The sequence below is a fragment of the Trichosurus vulpecula genome, chromosome 2 (genome assembly GCF_011100635.1).
Source record: "Trichosurus vulpecula isolate mTriVul1 chromosome 2, mTriVul1.pri, whole genome shotgun sequence".
Classification (NCBI taxonomy): domain Eukaryota; kingdom Metazoa; phylum Chordata; class Mammalia; order Diprotodontia; family Phalangeridae; genus Trichosurus; species Trichosurus vulpecula.
In genome coordinates this window covers 356,451,677-356,472,788 of record NC_050574.1, presented here as the reverse complement: position 1 = coordinate 356,472,788, position 21,112 = coordinate 356,451,677, and the positions used below count along the sequence as shown (strand labels likewise).

General features: G+C 34.7%; 1 protein-coding gene across 3 annotated transcripts in view; it reads right to left on the bottom strand.

The window, feature by feature from the left end:
- The window catches only part of CBLB (Cbl proto-oncogene B), a 229,127-nt gene that overhangs the window by 73,995 nt on the left and 134,020 nt on the right, over window positions 1-21,112 (bottom strand). For all 3 annotated transcript variants that reach the window (XM_036745974.1, XM_036745975.1, XM_036745976.1), the window contains exons 8-10: window positions 20,396-20,483; window positions 17,502-17,633; window positions 7,191-7,394 (exon numbers count right to left, since the gene is read on the bottom strand). In XM_036745974.1, coding sequence (XP_036601869.1) covers window positions 7,191-7,394; window positions 17,502-17,633; window positions 20,396-20,483 — 424 coding nt within the window. The remainder of the gene's footprint in view (window positions 1-7,190; window positions 7,395-17,501; window positions 17,634-20,395; window positions 20,484-21,112) is intronic.

Here is a 21,112-nt window from a genome sequence, read left to right as displayed (position 1 = left end):
TTTACAAGGAAGGAGTCTAGGAAAAGGACTTGCCCAAAGCCGCATAACTATTAAGTGGCAGAACTGGCACTGTGGCCCAATTATGTAATTATATGCATATACATTTTTAGAGTTCAGCTTAGGGCAAGTAACAATGTTACTTGGGATGCTAACTTACAGGTGGGGTTTGAAATGTGTGAAATTCTAAAATAAATTAATGCATGGTACTCAACTGTTAAATTAGATGCTAACAAAACAATTATAAATCGCAGGTAAAGTCCTTTGGAGCATGATGTATTTAAGACAATCATATCCGGAATGTCTTCAATGAAGCTTGTTCTCTACATTTGGGAGGGGGAAGAAGGAAGGGGTATCAGAAAATTATTAATCAACTTTTTAACATAAAGTATGGCTGTGGACAAGGCTATAAAAAACTGCATGACTATTTTACCATTATTCCTGTAATAAATTACAAACATCCATTCATTTTACAAATGAGGAAACTGAGGTCAAAGAATTTAAGCTATTTGTCCAGTTACAGACATAGTGTCAGAATGACTCATTCTATATCCACTGCTGTTTTCATTTCAATACTACACTAAGCTTCTCAGATATAAGCTAGCAAGCTAGATCTGAGAATAAATACACAGGAGGAGCTTAGCACATGTGGTGCCAGGCACATAATAGGTGCTTAATAAATGCTAGTTGACTGACTATGGTCTAACATTCATCATAAGGAAGTATCAGAATATTAGAACTATAAGAGATTCTAGAGATCCCACACCTGTAACTATTAACAATAATTTAAGATTGATTTGAATTTGAATCATCTTTATCCTTGTTTTAATGAGTATTTGTTTTCTTTTTGAAAAGCTTTCACACATTCGTTTATGATGGAAATGACAAAATCTGGGTGAGAAACTACCAGTATTTTGGCTATGGAAACTGTTATGAGAGAATATAAAATCTCATCTCATTAGCTAAGTAAAGAATATTATAAAAATCATGGAATTAAGACTTCTCCAAGGTAATAATTGTTAACTCCATTTTTCTTATTAGCTAAAATGTACTTTCATATTTGAATAGGTTAGATACATATCATATAATAATTGCAAAGGACTATTTTTTTTTGAGAATTTGCTTTTTATTAGTTTTTTTTTTTAATCAGCAATTAGAAGAACACATCACCGGCAAGATAACCACAGTTCACAAAAAAAGACGATAATTATGAGAATATATGTAATGAAACTACACCCCAGGATTATTTCTTAGAGATATGGTTTTCATCTTTATTCAAGTAAACTAACCACTGATAATGATGAAAACTCTCCCAACTTTTTAATCCTAATGGATATTTTTCTTTCAACCTGGTATCCTCATTGGCCATCTCTCTCTCGTCAATGAATTCAAATTTAATTTTAATCTTAGCCTAAGAACAGCACTATCGGGTAGGTAAATAAAACATAGTATATTCAAAACTCAAATATAAATTGCTTCTACAACCTACTATTTTGAATTATCATAGGCTACCTTCACCATGTAATAATAAGAGAGCCAACTACACTGAATGAGTTTTGGTAGAAAGTGTATTTTTTACTCTGTAATGTTCTACTTATTTAGTGGTCAGACTTCTGACCAGCTCAAAGATCCAGAACAGAGCCAGAAATAACCATCATAAGTGCAAATGACAGCTCCAAACAAAATTCTATGAAATATCTGAGGAGAGAGAATCACAGAATCATTATTTCGGAGTTGGAAGGGAATTCTGAGACCATTTAATCCAAACCTTTCCAGGACAAATAATTTCTTCTTGGAGATCAAAGTGAAAGCACTTCAAACTGGGAAGGGATGAGGAAGATGGGATCAGGGAAAGCTTCACAGCTTTAAAGAAAGGAATTTCAAAAGGTATAAATGGGGGTGGGGCAGGAGAGAGGAATTGGCTCAGTCTAGGTATGAGGGATAACTTGAGTAAACGATGGGGATGCGGAGAGGCAAGTGAGGAGAACCAGCAAGGAGTCTAACGTGGCTAGGATGTGCAGAATGTGAGACAGGAGATCAGGTTAGCTTATTTATTTTATTCCATTAAGAGAGGAGTGCCTTCACTTCAATTAGTACTATGTGAGAAAGTGCAAAATCATACTAAGTTAAAAACTTCAGTTGCTTCTCTTGCCCTGGCAATGTGGAATTTTTCCTTAGTTATCAAAATGATTCACATCTATATGGCCCTTTAAGGTTTACAAAAAGTTTTCTTCCCAAAAGCATGGAGAGGAAGGTAGTACAGCTATTACACTCCTATTCCAGATGAGAAAATGAAGGCACGCAGACGTTAGATGACTTGTCTCTGGTCACAAAGATAGTAAGCATAAAGGTGAATGCTGAACCCAAGCCTCCTTTCTACTAGATCTACCAGATCTTACTACCTCAGAGAAATGGAGAAGGTTAGGACAGAAAAGAGAGGAAGAAAATGAAAACAGCAAAATCGTCAACTTTAAAGCATTGAGTATAGAGACACATTGCATTCCATATATTATAATACACGGGGATACTACTGTATGACCTGTATAATAATGATCATATTGATGACTGAGCATAAAGAAAAGATTAAACTATGCTTCTTACCCATGTTCTAAGGGGAACATGTAATAGATTGTAGAATGGTTTATCTCAAAATTTGCTGCATAATATAAAAGGCAAGAAACCCTAGATGAATCTAAGGTACACTAGAAAGCATAAGAATAAGTAAACAATACAAATAAAAATTTTCAAACGCAAATGGGGACAGTGTTAATTTCCCCATGTAAGGGTGCTGATAAAACTAGTGGGCAAAAAAAAATTCTCAAAGATATTTGCTATGTTAAGTGGTTTGGATTTCATTTATGTACTAGCCAAAGACAGAGTATCAGCAGGAAACCTTCTTTTAACTGAATGTGTATGAAGTCAGAAGGAGTAATGTAATCTAACAAATTAGTAGCACTACTTTTGGCAGTATCCCAGACTCTTCTTGAAGTCCTCCACTGACACACTAAACAGCATCAAGCCCCAATTATCCTGTGAATCCTGACATCTCCAGAACACATATGGTTGTATGATTTCTTGGAAAAAAATCTGTATCATCTTCCAATTATAAAAATAGTAATACAGCTTTTTTCCAGGAAAGAAACCCATTTGGGCTACAATACAGCTATATATTGCACTTACTTAAATACACATTACAAGATGAACTATAAAATCTGCTTTACTCTCAGTTTAGGAATTTTTAAAAAACAAATTCTGTTTATAAACTCTGTGCACTGAACATTGCCACGGAAAAGGAGACACATTGAACTCTACAAATGAAGTCTAGAGAATTCTATCAGGTAACACCTAATGGCATGATGATGGCACTAAAAATGTGGAGAAAACAATACGCTTGCAACAGGAAGGCATATTTTTATTGCAAATTGAGAATACTGATCTTGACAGAGGAGGAAGATGAGAAGAGCAGTAGAAATGGTAGGTGAATAAAATGAAACAGTCTGAGTAAATGATTAAGACACTGACTGACACACCACTGAGGGGATAAGACATTTTTAAAAATGAAGCCAACAGAATGAGCCACAAACCAGAGAGTATGATGCTACAGATTGGAGAAATCTCATGCCAAAATGAATACCCGATAATATGTGTGTCACTTCAGCTACGAGATTGAGCTGAACAAAAAGCATTTGATGATTCAAGAAAGAGAATAATATCCTTTGCTTATACAGTGAGGCAGAAAGGTAGAACAGATAGAATCCTAGCTACTGAGTCTAGAGATCTAAGCCCCAGCAACCATTTGTGCTAGCTTGACAAATTTTCTGATTCTTAATGTATCCAACAATATGAAGGGCACTCTTAGTATGGACATAACCAGATAATAAGCATGATGGTGGAGGTGGATGGCAAACAACCACCTTTCTCTCTCAAATATCTTTCCTCCCACTTTGCCTTGAGTTAAAAATGATCACACTATTAAAGTCACTTGTTTGATCACTAACCATCTAGTAATGTGTTTTCATTTGTATTTTACAATGTAAGACTCCCAAAGAATGATTTTTGTAGAGAGTAGGCACAAAGTTGAATTTCCTAAGTCCCACTTGAAAGTTCATTTGCGCTGTTGCAGATCTCTAGAAGAAATAAAGCTTAAAAAAAACCCTTTATTCCCTGGCTGCTAATCATTACAATTGCCAAAAAATCAAAACTGTGGAAGACTCCAGGTGTAATGGAAAGACACACGAAAGACATAAGATTGTTGCACATTTCTAAGAATAAGGTGTAAGAAATGGTATAAGATATATCATGCAAGAAGTGTATGGTCAGAAAAAGAAGCAGGATGACCACGTAGTAAGAAGAAGGGATAACAAAATGGATAGCTAAGTGTTACAATGGTACCTAAAGAATTATAAGTCCTATAGCAAGGTCAACAATGCACTAAGTAGATGCTCTATGAAGAATTTAAGAAGAAAAGAAAAAAAATTTACCTAGAAAAAAAAGACATGGGCAAGTTCAAGCTGTACCAAAGGAGACAGGATCCACGCTGATGAAAACACAGTGCTCAAATACTTAAATACTCATCAGGTCATCAAGGATACATATGGCCATACAAAGAGGTGGTTCACGCATGTAAAGAGGGGAAAAGGACAACTTGCTAGATGGCTAAATGCTATGCTGGTATCTAAAAAATGCCAAATGACATAGAAGATGGCCCCACCTGCACTGAGTAGGTCCCCTATGGAGGATTTGACATGAACAAAAATATCTAGAATGAGAAGGCAACGGGTTGTGCTTTACGGGGGTGGAAGGAGTTACTATACTGATTGTATCGTGGATGGAAAGTATCAAGTAAAGGGCAGCTTACCTCAGTGAAGAAAACTCAATAGCCAATTCAAGTAGACTAAATCTACTACTGAAATCCAATTCCCCAAGCATCTCTATATGATCAGGACTGTGCTAGAAGATGTAGGAGGTCAAAAAAAAAAAAAAAAGGACAAAGTCCCTGTCCTCACTGAACCTACTATCCATGAGGGTGGAACTGGGCACACAAAACATATAAAAGATAAGAAATATACAACTGATTGATGTGAAGATATATGTAGAACCTATATCAGATTACATGCCATCTTGGGGGGGTGGGGAGAAAGGGGGGAGGAGAAAATTTGGAACTCAAAAACTTGTGGAACTAAGCATTGTAAACCAAAAAATAATTAATTAATTAATTGGAAAAGAGAAATATACAACTGAACACTTAAATGAGTGGTATTACTTAAGTGTCAAAATACTGAATATGAAAATTAAGCATCTAACAGTTATTATAGACAACACAAAAAAGTTATTCAGCTCGGCTAGGGTTATTGAGGGAAACTGATAATTTAATAACTAATTAACTAGTTATCAGTAGAACTAGTTATTACTAGAAAGGGCAAGAGGAGTCAATCAAAAGGGGTTCTGAGCTTTGGAAAAAAAATCATGGATCCCTATCCTATGAAATTAGAGAAACAATATCAGACAAATCTTTAGGAAAGAGCTCTAGTTCACATACTCAGACAAAGAGAAAACAGTGACTAAAGAAAGTGAGGATAGATGGCTGGAAAAGCCAATCTAATGAGAATATAACAAGTCAATGCCAATATTTAGAATGGGAGAGTCTGTAGGAACAGGAATTAAACATATCAATCATTGTTATGGAGAAAAGTGCATAAAAAAATAATGAAATGTTCTATTTTTAAAAGCTCAGATTGAATAAACTAATCAAAATATATATATATATTTTAAGACATTATCATGTCCTAGAAAGATTGGGAATCACATAACCCGGGTTCTACTAGCACTACCAATAACAACCTAGGCTTCAGTTTTCAATTCTGTGACATGAAGAGGTTGGACTCAACAATCTCTTAACGTTTCTTTCAGACCTAACTTTCTATGACTGTGAATGAAAAGGGGTGCCTTAGGACTGAAAACTATTACTACATATAAATTTAACATGTTAAAAAAGTTTTTTAGTTCTATTTCTCAAAAAGAATCACCAGTCACATGGACAAGTAGGTGAACTTTTTGAATTAGAAAATACAAACTGAAGTTTTGTCCAATTTTTTTTTTAAAGATATGTCCCTTTAAATGGCAATTGATCTGAAATCTGACTGAAGCACGTTTAATATCTTAGTTTTGCTTTCAGTGGTAGGATATCGTCTCCAGTGCTTAACACTTTAATGTATTCAAGCATAACTTCAAAGACTGCCAGGGACTAAGAATATTATGAGGTTGGGGGTGGGGAGTGAGGTGAGTAGTTCTTGGGTGAGCAATCAGTAGCAACTGGAAACAAAACAAAACAAAAACCTGTTAGTCCCTTGATGGGAAGCCTAAAAGTCAACTGGGTAGACCAAATCACACGTAAATCTATGATGGGTTCCAAGTTTGAGGAGAACAACCAAAGTGACCTGTTTGTCTCTCCCTTCTTTGCCTTCATTATCTTTGCCTACTTATCTTCCCCTTTCACTCTTACTCTTTCTCTACATTTTGATCTTTGTCTAATACCCGCTCTTCCATCATGCTGCTCTTTTCCCCCATGTTTCGTACCCATTTTTATTGTTGTATATATCGAAGTTAGTACTGTTTTAGGCAAATCCTAGGAATAAATCTCAAAAGATCTATATGCAGTGGTTACTTATCCAAGAACCAGAAGGAACAAGCAGGTCACCATACATGTATGTTAGTCAGAAGGGCTGACCAACAGGCATACTGTATTTAGGCAGTCAGAACTAAGAGTGACAGGAAAGTTGACCTAAGAGATTAGGTTGGCCAAGTAAGATATAATGTATTAGAGTTCACCAAAGGCTTTATCTAACATTAACGATCACAGAACAACCTTGGTGATGAATTTTTTGTGGTTCACCATGACACTTTTTTCTCAGACTTAAATTACCCCATTGTTCCATAAAAGGTTTTTGGTTTCGTTTCTCAAATGGGATCAGAAGTCACAGACAAGCAGGTGAACTCTTTTTGACTCAGAATGTACAAATTGAAGTTCTGTCCAATTAAAAAAAAAGATTTCCCTTTTGGCAACTCTGATTTAAAATCTTCATGAGGCATGTCAAAGATCTCATTTCTAATTATGTAATCTGCTTTTATCTCAAGTTTTAAGCTGTGTTTTACTAGGTAACATTCCATTACAGACCACGGTATACAGTTTTTACCTTTCGAACTGAAGCCAAACGATTCATCATTAAAGATTCTTCTCGATCATCATCATCATCCAAGTCCAGCATAGGCATGCTGAAGGTATCTATGATGCTACAGCACCTGGAGCTCTCATCTCTTGGATCAAAAGGATCCACAATGATAGGTTCAGTTCCTTTTATTTCACATCTGCAGAAAGGGCAGCCTTGACCATCTGATTCCTGAACAAAAGAATAAATAGATCATTAGCCTTTGCATAACATGCACAATTATGGTAAAAATTCTATTGTTGTAAAGGTATGATAAAATTTATGTATTTCCAACTTCAAAGACAAATCCTAGGGAAATAACAATGTGTCTAAAGGCTTTGATGTTTTTAAAAAACAATCAAAAGATCTGAGCTTCAAACCTTTGAGTTTGGAAGGTTTTAAAATAACTAAAACATATTCTGATAGAGTTACTAGAGAAATTAAACAAAAAGATGGGAATTTTACAATGAACCAAGCTGTAATAATAGCAACAATAAAGGATTTTAACATCTGATATATAAAGTCTTCCTATTTATAGCTTAAGTCATATTCTAAATATATCACCTTCCAAGATCTAGGTCTATTTAAATCTTGATTTACAAGGAAACACTGGAAGAACAAAGAAATAGGATTTCAATTTCAGGAACAATGGTAAAATCATAGTTCCAGAATTCAATGTCTGTCATCTTGACATACTCAATTGGGAGGTAATGTTACATAGGATGACATTAGCCTCACTTCAAATCTTACCTTTAAATAAGAAATTCCACTCAAACTTATTGAAGAACTTCTGAGAAAGGATCAATTCTGCTAGGAATTGCCAATTTTTTTTTTGCCTCAAACTTATTATATTCATCTTCTACAACTCAATGAAGTCCACAATGGGCAAAAGAATGGAAGTTTTACACTACTACCTTATAGAAAGGTTGCAGCCTTGAAACAGGGAGCAAACTTAACTTTAATCACCCTACTGGGTGTGGGCGGGGAAAGGAATGCAAGCAACTTTTCACTACTGAATTTAGACACAGAGATAGAAAATAATGTTTTTAAAAAAAAATATCATGCCTTCTAGGCAGAGACAATAATAATTATGTTCACATTAAAGATATTAGCCCTAAGGCCTACAGACATTGTACCATGTTAAAGAAACTGAAGAGGTGGTAAATTGGTTTAAAGATTCACTTCCATATTTATCCTGGGACTTCACTTGATACAATCTTTTTTTTTCCTTTTTAGCAATAGCCTTGTTACTGAAATGAAACTTGAACACCCCTCATTTAGAGTAAGTAATCACTTTCTCTTTAGTTTACGTCTAACTGGGGCAAAATAAAATTCAGGATATGTGCACTCCTTAAAAAGAATTTCTGCTACATCACAGTGCCTCACTCACTCAACTCAGCTCATTTCTATTCACACACAAAGAAATATAAGTACATAGTATCACATGCCTTTATTGGAAAGTCCTGTTATTCCACAGGTAGGAAATATTTACTGTATAGTTAAGCTATTGTACAGCAGAAAGCACTGTCATTACAAGCCAATCACAATGACAATGACTTTATAATACACAGAAAATGTCTTTATAATGGTATTTAATCTAATGGGAATTATCTACCTCATAAGGTTTTCTCTGGAAATTGCCTATGCTATTGTGAAATTCAGTGAAGCTATAATTTAATAGACTATCATTTGAGAAATAAGCATCAGATTCTGCTGAATGATTGACTAAACACATATACAAAAAGAATAGGTCAAATGTATGCCTCTAGAAATTACTGTTGTCTTAAATGATGCAAATAGCCTGTTACGGAATTCAAAATCATCTTACAAATCTAGTGAGGCAGAAAGCCCTGTACCCATTCCCCTTTTGTAGGGGTTCGTTTCTGCAAACCTATACTGTGTTGAAAAACTTGTTTCACTTTAGGACTTCAGGTGACCACAAAACAAACTGGTGATCTTTTCAACCATTTATAGTTTTGTTATTAAGTCTTCTTCTAGATTTGTGTCTTTTGCTTGTACTTCCTGAAATGACCACTTTTTCATTGTTATGGTCCATAAAGGATATGTTTAGTGTTTTGGTATTTACATTTATTTGAAATTTTTTTGTGCCTTTATATACGATCAATTTCTGTCAAAGTGCTATGTGGTACTGACAAATTACACACACACACACACACACACACACACACACACACACAATTGCATAATTTTACTGGTGCCATTTAAAAGGTGCCATACATCTTTAAGTTATAATTAATCCAGAATTTTTTAAAATATTTTTTAATCCCTTTTGTTTCTCATTCTGTTAGATTTGTCGGACTCTGAGAGAAAAACATGAAAGTATCCTACTCTGATTTTTTGGCTATCTATATTTTTCAATTTGGTTATTTTTTTATGAATTTAAATGATACAGAATTTGATGAATATGTTTAATGCTGATATCAGTGTGTTGTTTATAGTTCCTTTAATGTCATTTTTTTGTTTCATAGTTTATATTGTGAATTTTTATACTCTGTGTTATATGAGACAAAGAAAAAAAAGATTACAGTTTGCCCTTTTTTTGAATCCTCCTGATGCATAGTCAATTTTCATCGATCCTCTCATTTTTATTCTATACATGTTTTTGTTTTTAAGATATATTTCTTTCAATCAAGAGATCATGGGATTTTACTTATCCAATCCATCACTCTCTTTTGTTTTACTGGATTGTTTAATCTATTCACATTTAAAATTTTGAGAAATAAGTTTATGGGTTCCTTCCTTTGTGTTTTAATTTTAAATTAAGGTCTTTTTTTTTTGTTGTTGTTCCCATTTCTCTTTTAAGCCAGCACCTTGTCTTCATCATTAGTTTTGTTTAAGGTACTTGAATGTAACTAGTTTCACAGGCTCTGTCCACCCCCACCTCCCTTTCCCTAGTTTTGGTGTTGTATATGACTTACTTTTTTTTTTCTTTTAAGTTATCCAATTCTTCCTCCTTTCCCCTTCTCTTCGAAACCACTCCTCCTCTCCTTCTATTACTTCTATTTTCTAGTATTCTAATATTCTTTTCTGCACATTTTTAAAAGGATTTCCTTATTCTCTTCAGTTATCATCTTCCCTTTCTATATTTTTTAAAATTTTTATTCTTTGACCCAAGGTTCATAAACCTATATATTCTGTCTTTATTCTCTGTTTCTCATTGAATTCAAGTTTCTTAAGTTTCATGTATCAGTTCCCTCTTCTAACAAATCTCTATTGTTGCCTTTTTAGATCTTGTCCCTTCACCTTTTCTCATCTGTAGTAGATTATTCTTTAAAATATTATTTATGAGGTTATTAAGGAGGTTGTAGAAGCACTGTCTTACGGTAGAAATGTTCATGTGTTCTAAATTGTGTGGTCCATTTCTATACCCTGCCCTCCCCATAATCATTCTCTTTCCCAAACACCTCTCTGGGTCCACACTCTCCCGTACTTGTGGGTGCCAACTGCCCCCAGGAGTTGGGACTTCCCTTATTTTAAGGAAAGATGTTTTGTATGAAGGTACAACAGTCTCTCAGAGGAAGTAATGTACTATGGACAAACTCCTTCAGACTGCATGCTTATATGGTTCTCAATCTTCCAATAAGGCATTTACTAGTGGGACCCCTTCCCTGAATTGGGTTGAAATGTCCCCCTTTTATCTCTTGATTTCAACCCCTCTCTTTGTTACCTGTCCAATTCTCCTATAGTTCCTCTCTTAATGAGAGTACAAGAACTATCTGACCTTCATTTGTCCTCTACAAACTTGATTAGAGTGCATTACACATTCCCTTCTAATTTTCACATCCCCACTTCCCGTCTGTTTAACCTTTCATTTTGCAGTTCAGTTCCACAATACACAATGATTCAAGTATGGGAGTATAGGGAAGGAAAGTTTTAGTTCATTATGTTTCAAGTCTACTCTTTTAATGTCTTTACTCCAATTTTTTAAATTGCACTTTCATCTTTGTCTCCTCTACTTTTAAGAAGAAATGCCTTAACTGTCTCTCTATTGTTGTCGTTGCTCTTGTCAACAGTTTTTGTTTTTTTTTTAAAGAATGCCTTTCTCTTTTCCCTCCTTTTAATGGTCTCTTTAGATGGGATAATTTATTTTTTCACTTATTCTTTTCTTCTTGCTTTGGTAGTTTTATTTACACTTCTTGTATTATTGTTTTGGGGACTGTCTGCAAGTTGAACAACCTGATCAGATTTTATGGGTGGGGTGGCTGGAAGAGGAAGACTTCCATCTTGCTGAATACATGACAGTCTTGGTAACGAAAAATTATTAAGTAAAAATGCAACCACATAACTTCAGGAAAAATAACTCTTTTTTCATATAATTTATGAGTATGGAAATGTTATTTATGTCAAGTGCCTAGTCATTATGATGGAAATACTAACTCACATCTGCACTTGGACCTAAATGTGAACATATTCCCTTTTTCCTTTCTAAATGAAAAATACCATCAGTAAAATCATTTAGTAAGTTTTAAAGTAAATTCATATACTAAACATTCAAATATTTGAAGTAAATCTCTACTAATGACAATGCCCATCAAATCCTGAATACACTCGGTACTCTAAGCACACTCCTGGTAAGCACGGAATAGAGGTTCATAGATGTTCACAAATTCACAGTGCCCTTTTTTAGCTGGACAAAGGAAGAAATGAGGGGGAAAGGTACATACTTTTTAAAACTTCTACTTTGGAGAAAAAAGGATAGCACCATAAAAATGAATTGCTTTTCAAAGTCAAAAGAAATATAGTTTAGACAACCAGAAAACACTTTATTTTATCATAAAATTAAAATACATATTTTCACATGATACTTTTTCTTTGCAATAAAAAAAGCAAGAACAAAAGGATATGCAAATATTACTACAATACTTTGATGAAACATCACCTGAGAATCAAAGGCCAGATAAGAAACTGTGAGAGTCAAAAGATTAAAAGAAAGACAAGAAGTCTTGCCGTGTCATTGTGGCACGGAGATGACCCTGGGTTCACAATGGCTATGCCAGTGAAAAACAACTTCTGGAAATGTGCTCACTAAGCTGGAATATCTTCAAGTGTGAACCCAATAATGCACTGCCTTTTCACTGAATGACTAGGCCACCTGGGTTTGGGGAACATCATTAACAGAGTGAGCATAGCATGGAACATTTCAGCCACACTCTAGAGAATTATCCAACAAGTCAAAGATCACAAATCAGACTTTCATACTTGAAGATAGCTATCACAACCCTCCTGACTTTCGTCTTCTCCTGTTTAACATACCCTGTTTTTTCAACTAATGAACTCAAGATCCTTCACCATTCTGGTTGTCCTCCCCTAGACTTAATCCAACTTATCAATGTACTTACAAAAATGTGGAGCTAAGAACTGAACATAATAGTCCAGCTATAAAGTAAAGACAGTAGAATTTCTTGCTTATTCCTGGAAGCTATATCTCTCCCAAAGCAACCCAAGAGGACACCGGAGAGAATTTTGGTAAAATGAAGAGTGACAGGAAGAGAAACAACAGAGCAGGGCAACAGAAGCTAAGAGAAAAAAAAGAATAAAAAGGAAGGTAGGAAGGAGGGAGGGAAGGACAGCAGAGGAAAGAGAGGAAGGAAAGAAAAAAGGCAGGGAAGGAGGGTGGGTAATGATCTTAATAGCTACAGAGTAGTCAAGGACAATAAAGACTAAGCAAAGGCACAGGATTTGGAGCTTAAAAGGTCAAAGTTGTAAGAAGCTAGATTTCAAGGAACTGAGAAGTGACTGAATGTTAAGAAAGTAGAAGCAGCAAAATATAAAAGGCTTTCTAGAAGACTGGTACTGAAAGGAAGGTGAGATATAGGGCCAAGGCTTGTGGTTGTGACAGGGTGAAGGGAAAGAGCTTTTTGTTTGTTTTGTTTTAAGGATAGGTTAATCCTCACTTTGTACAGAGGCAGTAGGGAAGAATCCAACAGTTTTGAGGATGGGGTGGGGGGGAGTTTGAAAAATTACAGGAAAGGGGAACAGATTGCAGGAGACAGTGGAAGAGACTGCAGATGAGTAGAAGTGAATGCAGGAGGTGGAGAGAGAGACTGAAAGGAGAGTGGAAGGAAGGAAGACAAAAAAAGGGGGAGGAAGGGAAGGAAGGCAGGAAGGAAGGAAGGAAGAGTCCCTCATTTTACAGACTAGGAAACATAGGCCAAAGAAAGTTCAATGACTTCAGCGAAGTCACACAGGTAGTAACTAGCAGAAGCAGGATTCAAGCTCGGTTCCTCTGGCTCTAACTTCAGCATCCTTCTACTACAGTATACCACTTTTTTCAAAAGAAGATCTTTCTGGCCACTATCATATCCCCTCCACCCCCCCCCCACCCCCAGATTCCAGGCTCTGATAGGTGAGCATTTAAGCTATCTTAACCAGAACAAGGTCTCCATGACACTTGTTAGCCACCTACATACCCACTCTTTCTCTGTCTCCCTCCCTCCTTTCTCTCACTCTCTTTCTTACTCTTTCACATCTCATTTATATATCTAGATATCACATATAGATAAGTTGTAGATAAAAAATGTCTTAGTGACTGATGAGGCTAAAAATCATATTTCCATAAAGTATTTTAGAAATAGACAGCAACAATCAAAACTGAAATTTGTTGGGGCTTTTTTCTACATCGATTAAAGTTTTCAACATTAATATGTGTTCAACATTTGGAAGCAAATGTCTTTTAGAAAGAGCTATTTCTACTGTGTGGGGAAATTTTAAAGTACCCTCCAAAGTAAACATAAGTGAATTATTCTCCTTAATAGAAGGCAAAACACTGAAGCACATATTCTCATTCCATACTGACATGGGACTTCACTGTTCCATAGTAGCATGATACTACAGAAAAGGAGATAAAAATTATCACTGAGAAAAAAAAATGCCTCTTAGTTAGTATTTGATTCAGCTGGGGGAATGGAAGCAAATTCCACTGCTCCTCCTGCCAAAAGTTCAATCAAAATGAAGCATCCAGAATGAAACTGTATCAAATAGAGTCTCTAGGGAGGTAAATTATCTGACACCTCACTTAGTATTCTGTGCAGACTCAGGCCTGCTTATTCCATTTATTAAATAACACAGATGTTTCAGATGGAGGCAAAAAAAAAGTATAGGAAACCTCTCCTGAGGCATGACTAATGAGCCATCATGACAGCAATTAAACACTAACCACTTGCAGCCTGTAAAACTGACATTGCTACAGTATGTTTCTTCATTTTCTCATTAATTATACAAAAGTTAAATTCTCAATGAAGTTTGATTAAGCTGAAAGTGTAGCACCTAATGGGAAGAAAACTTAGTGTGCATTTGTCATCTGAAGAGTGATTTGCTAATAAATGTCCTTTGGTAGAAAACATAGTGTTTTCCATTCTTGTTCCTCTGTTTCCGACCGATTTACCAGTTTCTTGGCATAACACACAGGACTTCTACCGAAGCTTATTTTTAATTATAACAGCGAATTTGAAGGTTCACCCAAGGTGTTGGAAAAAGAAAATAAAGTGTGGCAATCCACCACTAAAATTCAGGAGACATTACCATGTCCTGGTCACTCAGTTAAATCGTACACTTCTGCAAACAAACCCTGGTGTGACATCAGGACTTTACAGAATGATGGGAAAAACATTCTCAACCCAGTGCCTACATACCAGGGAAGCATAAGTACTGTAGGACATAAAAACCTGCATGTAGAAACTCATTAGAAAAAGAAACGGTCTGGAATTAAAATATAATCTTAAGTACTCTTTCTGTTAATAATCACTTAGGGATTCTGATACTGAAAAAGGAGAGCAATATCCCCGAGAGATATAGACCACTTCAGTGTGACCTCCTTTAATATCGCAAAGGAATCTCTAAAAAGCTGACTCCCTGGGATACTGCAGGGTTGGTCTTAGTTTTTGTGCCGCTAGTAATGATTCAAGGGGAAAAAAAGGATTTGATAAAAATGACTTAGTAGTGTGGCAAGTGAAAAAAAAAAGACTTGAAGAAAATAACACAAACTTAGTATACCTAGCATAAAGAAGGGAGTGGGGGAGGGGCAGAGAACAGATCCCAAGGTTTGTAAGGCAGCTTTCCAAGAATATCAAAGAAACACGAAGTCCATAAGAGAATGGGTAGATTTAGCTGATGGACACTTCTCTGGGCAACAGGAATAAGAAGTCCAATATAGTTTGAAAGAAAAGCTTACTGGGTATTAATTGTATGACTGAACTACAAGAGTAGAGAGGTCAGTGCTGCATAATGGAAAAAACAATACATTTCTAGTCAAGGCCATGGGTTTCTGTCTCAGGCTTACCATCCGGCCAAGTCACTGAAACACTCTGGGCCCCACTTTCGTCATCTCTGAAATTAGAGAGTGGGCCTATATGATCACTAAGTCTTAGATGCTTAGACTAGTTATAAACTCTTATTCTAATACTCATTTGTTTTTTCCTTCCCCCAAAGGATTCCATTCTTATTCCTTATTCTGTGCCTCCATTTACTTTATACCGCAATTTTATGTCTACACTGACCTTACTATACAAACAACTCAGAAAATGACAACAGTTGTGACTTTTTATGCTAGTTACAAATCTCAATACGAAAGGTGAGTATATTGAAATAATATTCATCATAATAAATTATAATAAAATCAATATTATAATTGTCAATGGACAAAAAGTTTATATTTCTACTTTGAACTATTCCTAAATAATTCTATGTTTTGCTAGTTCTGATCCTTCTGTAGCTTTTTTCTGCATTTGTTCCTCAAATATCTGTTTTTCAGTGACTGACAGTTTACAAATTTCTTGAATTTCTAAACATAATATAGAACGGTACTTTGGAGGGAAAAAGAATGCTTATTGAATGTAAATAATTGACCAACTTTGTGTCTTCACATGAAACTACTCCAGTAATAATAAAAAGCAGAGAGGCTTGGGAAATGATTAATTAGCAGATAAACTGTACCAGATGGAGAATAAATGGAAATATATCAGAGTTATAGTAATATAGAAAACAATGTCACAGTTATAACAACTGGGAACAACTCTGGTGTCTTTTGCAACAATGAAGCCACCAAGTGACAAATTTATAGCTTTTAAAAAAAAATTACATTCAGGCCCCACATTTTCAAGTACTAGTACTATCCTCCCTAAAAGAGGGAAAAATAAATAAATTAAATCAATTTTCTCTCTTTACTCAACACATAATTTAAATCACTGTAGGCAAGCAAATACATAAAGTTTACTACACTGATTTATATGGTAAAGGTTGATTAAGAAAAGAAATTCCACCATGCTGTTGTGAGCTTCAGAGTTCTACTTCAGTGTTGCTTCATGATAATAGTCAGTATAACAAGAGTAGGCTTTCTGTGCAGCCAAATTCTCATGTGGTAAAGAGGTAAACATTTTGCCCACAAACTGATTAGAAGCTATCAATTTCTAAGCTAAAAGAAAGAGGCTGGATATAGAGTGAGTGGTAGCTCAGCATTCAGTACCCCAGGAAGGAGAGGAAACAAAACAGGCCCTATCTAATGGTGGATAAACTTTGATCTTCAATGTCTCTCCAGTCCAGGAGACTATACGACATGAAAAAATGTCTCACAATGAAGAAACAAAAGGATATTATTTTTATTGTCTGAGAAAAGTGTTTGATTGAAGGCCATAAATTCAAAGGTTTCCTATCAATTTAATCCTTATCCTGCAAAATATCAGCTCAGATATCATTGAGAACTTCACGCTAAAACAATCTGAGCTTAATTCTATCTTCCTTCTCCTCCTCCCAAACTAGTTACTACTAAGGATAGAGCCATTTTCAATGTTTTCTACATTATCACTAAAAATGATGCCTATATTCCTTTTTTATATAAAATATAATTGGAAATAGAAACATTCTTTCACTGAGCTGCCTGAAGTAGTTAAAAGTCAATGGAAGTATAAATATTGCTAAGTTCAGGAGCATACCATCATTGTCACTAGCTACTAGCATTATCAAGTACCTGCTGTATGCTTGGTACTGACTTGGTGATGTCATATTTGAAATTCTACTTCCTTTCCCTAGGGAAAGCAACAACAATCACCAGTATCAGTGAAAACAGCCACACAAGAGGGAAAAATACAACAGATCAAAAGTGAAAAAACTAACCTGGAATATAAATGAATACTTAAGGTGAGAAGATTAAAAAAAATTTAAATTCTTTTTAAGGACATAGGAAGTTCATGGTGTAATAAGTTACCACAAAACAAAAACAGATAATATGGAAAGCAAATATAAGATAGAAGTCAATGAAAAAACTGAGTGAAACCATGACAATACCTGCCATGCAGTAAGACAAGAAGTACACATCAGGTGCCCGCAAGGCTCAATCTTCACATCTTTATCATTTTCTGCGCATATTTTACAGAGCTGGAAAGTAGAGCCCATTTCACAATACAATTCATATTGTTCCTGAAATGAGACAAAGTCAAAGTTAATGCATTTCTAGTACAATCTAGTACTTACCCAACATATGTCACACGAGGATACCGACAAGATTACTTTGCTACTTAATACATGTTGCAAATGTCTCACATAAATGTGATGACCATAATTTGGATTACATGAAGTATTAGCTTTTAAAGATTTAAGCTTTTATTAGCATTTTAAAAGTCTATACTGCTATGGATTATTTAAAGTTTCCCATTTTCCTTTGTATGGGGATCAATTTTCCTTAATCAGTTATGCTGTCTTAAGAAAAAAAAATCTATTTTAAATTAAATGTGAATACAGTATTTAGTTTATAAACATCAAATTCCTTTCACGCTAAGACATACTCATTTTTCAAAGTATTAAAAATTATAGCTATTATAGATTAGTTTTGTCCTGCCTCAAATTATATAAATATTTTCTTCCCTCTTTTCTTTGAACACTTAAAAAAGAAAAATGTACTTGAAACTATTTCAATACTCATTTTTAAACCATGGAATTTGAAAAACGTATTTCCTCTTTCCCCATTTTTACTTCGAGATAATAATAATTTAAGCTAGCATTTACATAGTGCTTATTATGTACCAGGTAGGTGGAGAATTCAGGGAGGTCTAGCACCTTTTGGTATGAGAGCTTGCCAAGCCCTTTTCAGGGCTGCTCATCTGTCTTTGGTGTGCACCTTCACCCAACTCTCACCTGTGGCTCCAATAAGCTGTAGCATGAACAGAGGTCAAATCCTGGTAAACCCTCCCCAATGGGCTAAAACCAGGCTGAGGGTTACCAATAGGCCTCAAATCTTTCGGCGAGTTAGGGGGGATGTCTATCCCAAGCATGTAAAGTTTTCCCCCAGCAGAATGGGTGGATGAGAACAATTTGTTCCAACGGTCATGAAGGCAGCTGAAGTAGATGCTGTGGAATCCTTAGAGCTTGGTCAGGCATCAAAGACACCAAGGTCACCCACTGCATCCTGGGCCATTGCCAGTAATCTTAACTTTTGTCCTGCCACTGGATTTTCTATGACTCAGGGAGAAGCTGATGACTTTCCACAATTCTGCCTCATTTAAATCTAATTCACGTGAAAGTCAAGACACCACCCATGATGCCACTGGTCCACTTCGAAAACAAAGGACGAACAACAAGAATAACAGAAATTCCAAGACTAGAAGAAAATTCACTGAAACTGTAAAGTCATCAACTAATCAAAAAAAGTTGGCCAGGACCTAGACTCAGTACTTATTTCTGGCTTGAAACTTTCCAGTATGACGAAACTCAGATAAATATTTTCAAATATTCTGTTGTTGAGAGGAATTTAGTCAGGATGGATCAGGTAATAAGTTTAAAAGAAATACAGAAAAGGGATTAGTAGCGGAAAGATAAAAAATGAAATCAGAGTGATACATTATGAGTCAAAATACTAGTTTGACTTAATTTATATTTACTGAGTACCTACAATATTCCTATCATTATGCTAAGTGTTATAAGGCATAAAATATAATAACCATTTAATGTAATACAATAATAAATAATAAAATAGAATAACCCATCTCTCTGCTTAACAGACTATCTTTGTGCTCAAGAAATTTACAGTCTTGTTTGGAGGAAAAGATATACAACAAATAAAAAGTTTTTTAATACTATGTAAAATACTGTTGAACACAAGTACAATCCAATTGAAAAAGAACAACATAACAGGTAATGAAGTTAACAAATTATCAAAGAGCTACCAAGATGATAATTATTTAACAATACTGATAGTGCATATCCAAAACAGAAATTTAAAATCATGGGAAGATGAATTAAAGAAAACTCCCTTTGACTCTAGGGGCAATTTAGCAAAAGAAATTATGAAACAACTGAACTGAATGTATAACTTAACAAAGGTTATCTTCAGGAAATAATGCCCATTGGTTTATTTAAAAGAAAAAAAAATTAAGGATATTATCACAGCAAAAAAAAAAAACTTTTAAAAGCCAGAAAATTGTACAAAAGTACATTTTTTCTTTAAAAAGTTTGTTCAAATTTTATTGTCCCAAACAACAACTCAGGTTTTTAAATAGCTATTTATTTTTTAAGACTTGATATAAATAAAAGTCAACATTTTTTTTCTCTCACCATTTCTTCAAGACTCTCAGAAATCATCTATATCATCTATATTTTAGGTTCTTTAGTGGACATTACAACGGCAAAAAAAAAAAAGATTAGGATTTATGTCACACACAAATCTGTTCACAGACATTAGCTTCACATAAATGCTATTCAGTTCAAGGTATCAAGAGCACAAGAAATAAAAAGTAGATGTTCCATTGGAAGGAGTAAAAAGCAAATGGCTAGCTATAGTTTTTTGTTTTTAAATGACGTCTCCAAAATTATTACCTCTAACAGACTTGAAATACTTCTATACATCTCATCACCATTCTCCTACAACAATTACTCAGGATTTCATTTTTTAAAAAATTCAAATCTACTACTACCCAGTAGAAAACAAGTTTCTATAAAAATTCCATTCCAAAGAGGAGGAATAAGAACTGAAGAAAAACTGTTCTTGAGAGATTGAAGAAAACTGCCTAATTTTCTCATATAGATTCTGAAATTCCACTTAAAATAGCTCTGAATTGAATCCAGTCTTTTAGTCAGGATATTGATAATGATAGCTCACTGCTGAAATTGATATTAATTCTCTATAAAACATAAACCATTAAATATGTTCACTAATTATAAGTACATTCATCTGAAATCAAACATACCTGTGTAACTTTGATATGATCATGTGGTGTAGGTTCACACAATCCCGTCAGATCAGGATTATAACTTCGTCCATCAGGATACAGATAGCTGAATTTTGAAACATAAAAATTATTATTAATCTAAGAGTAATAAAAAGGTTGAACTACTTACAACTACATTCATTGATTCCTAAATCTAAATTTGTCAAATATATAATGTTCAGAGGCCTCTTCCTTTAACATACTCCCATTAAAAAATTCTCTTCTTGGATCCCTAGCAATACAAGGTTCACTTGCAAACAGTTCTCTATTTTCTTTCCCTCGAGTTCTGCTATATTTAAAGCCCTTTTCACTGTAACATTCATTCACTCATTCATTCAAGAAATATTTATTGAGTACTTATTATGTATAAATTATGCTAGGCACTAAGATGGATACAAAGAATATAAGGCACAGTTCCCTGCTCTTATGGCTCAAATAGTCTGAATTTTAGTAACTAAACAGACATGAAATAAAGCAACAAAGCACATTATTGTCAGGGAATTACAGTGCATTTCTTTTACATAGCTGAAAGTTTTACTCCAGAGGTCAACTGTTTTCTTTTGATATATCTATTAATGTTAATGTAGTCTTGCTACGATATTTTACTGTGCTAACATATGGAGAAAATTAATTATAGATTTATCTTGTGTTTGGGTGGGAGTGACAAATATGTAAAAATAAATTTTACCCCCCCAA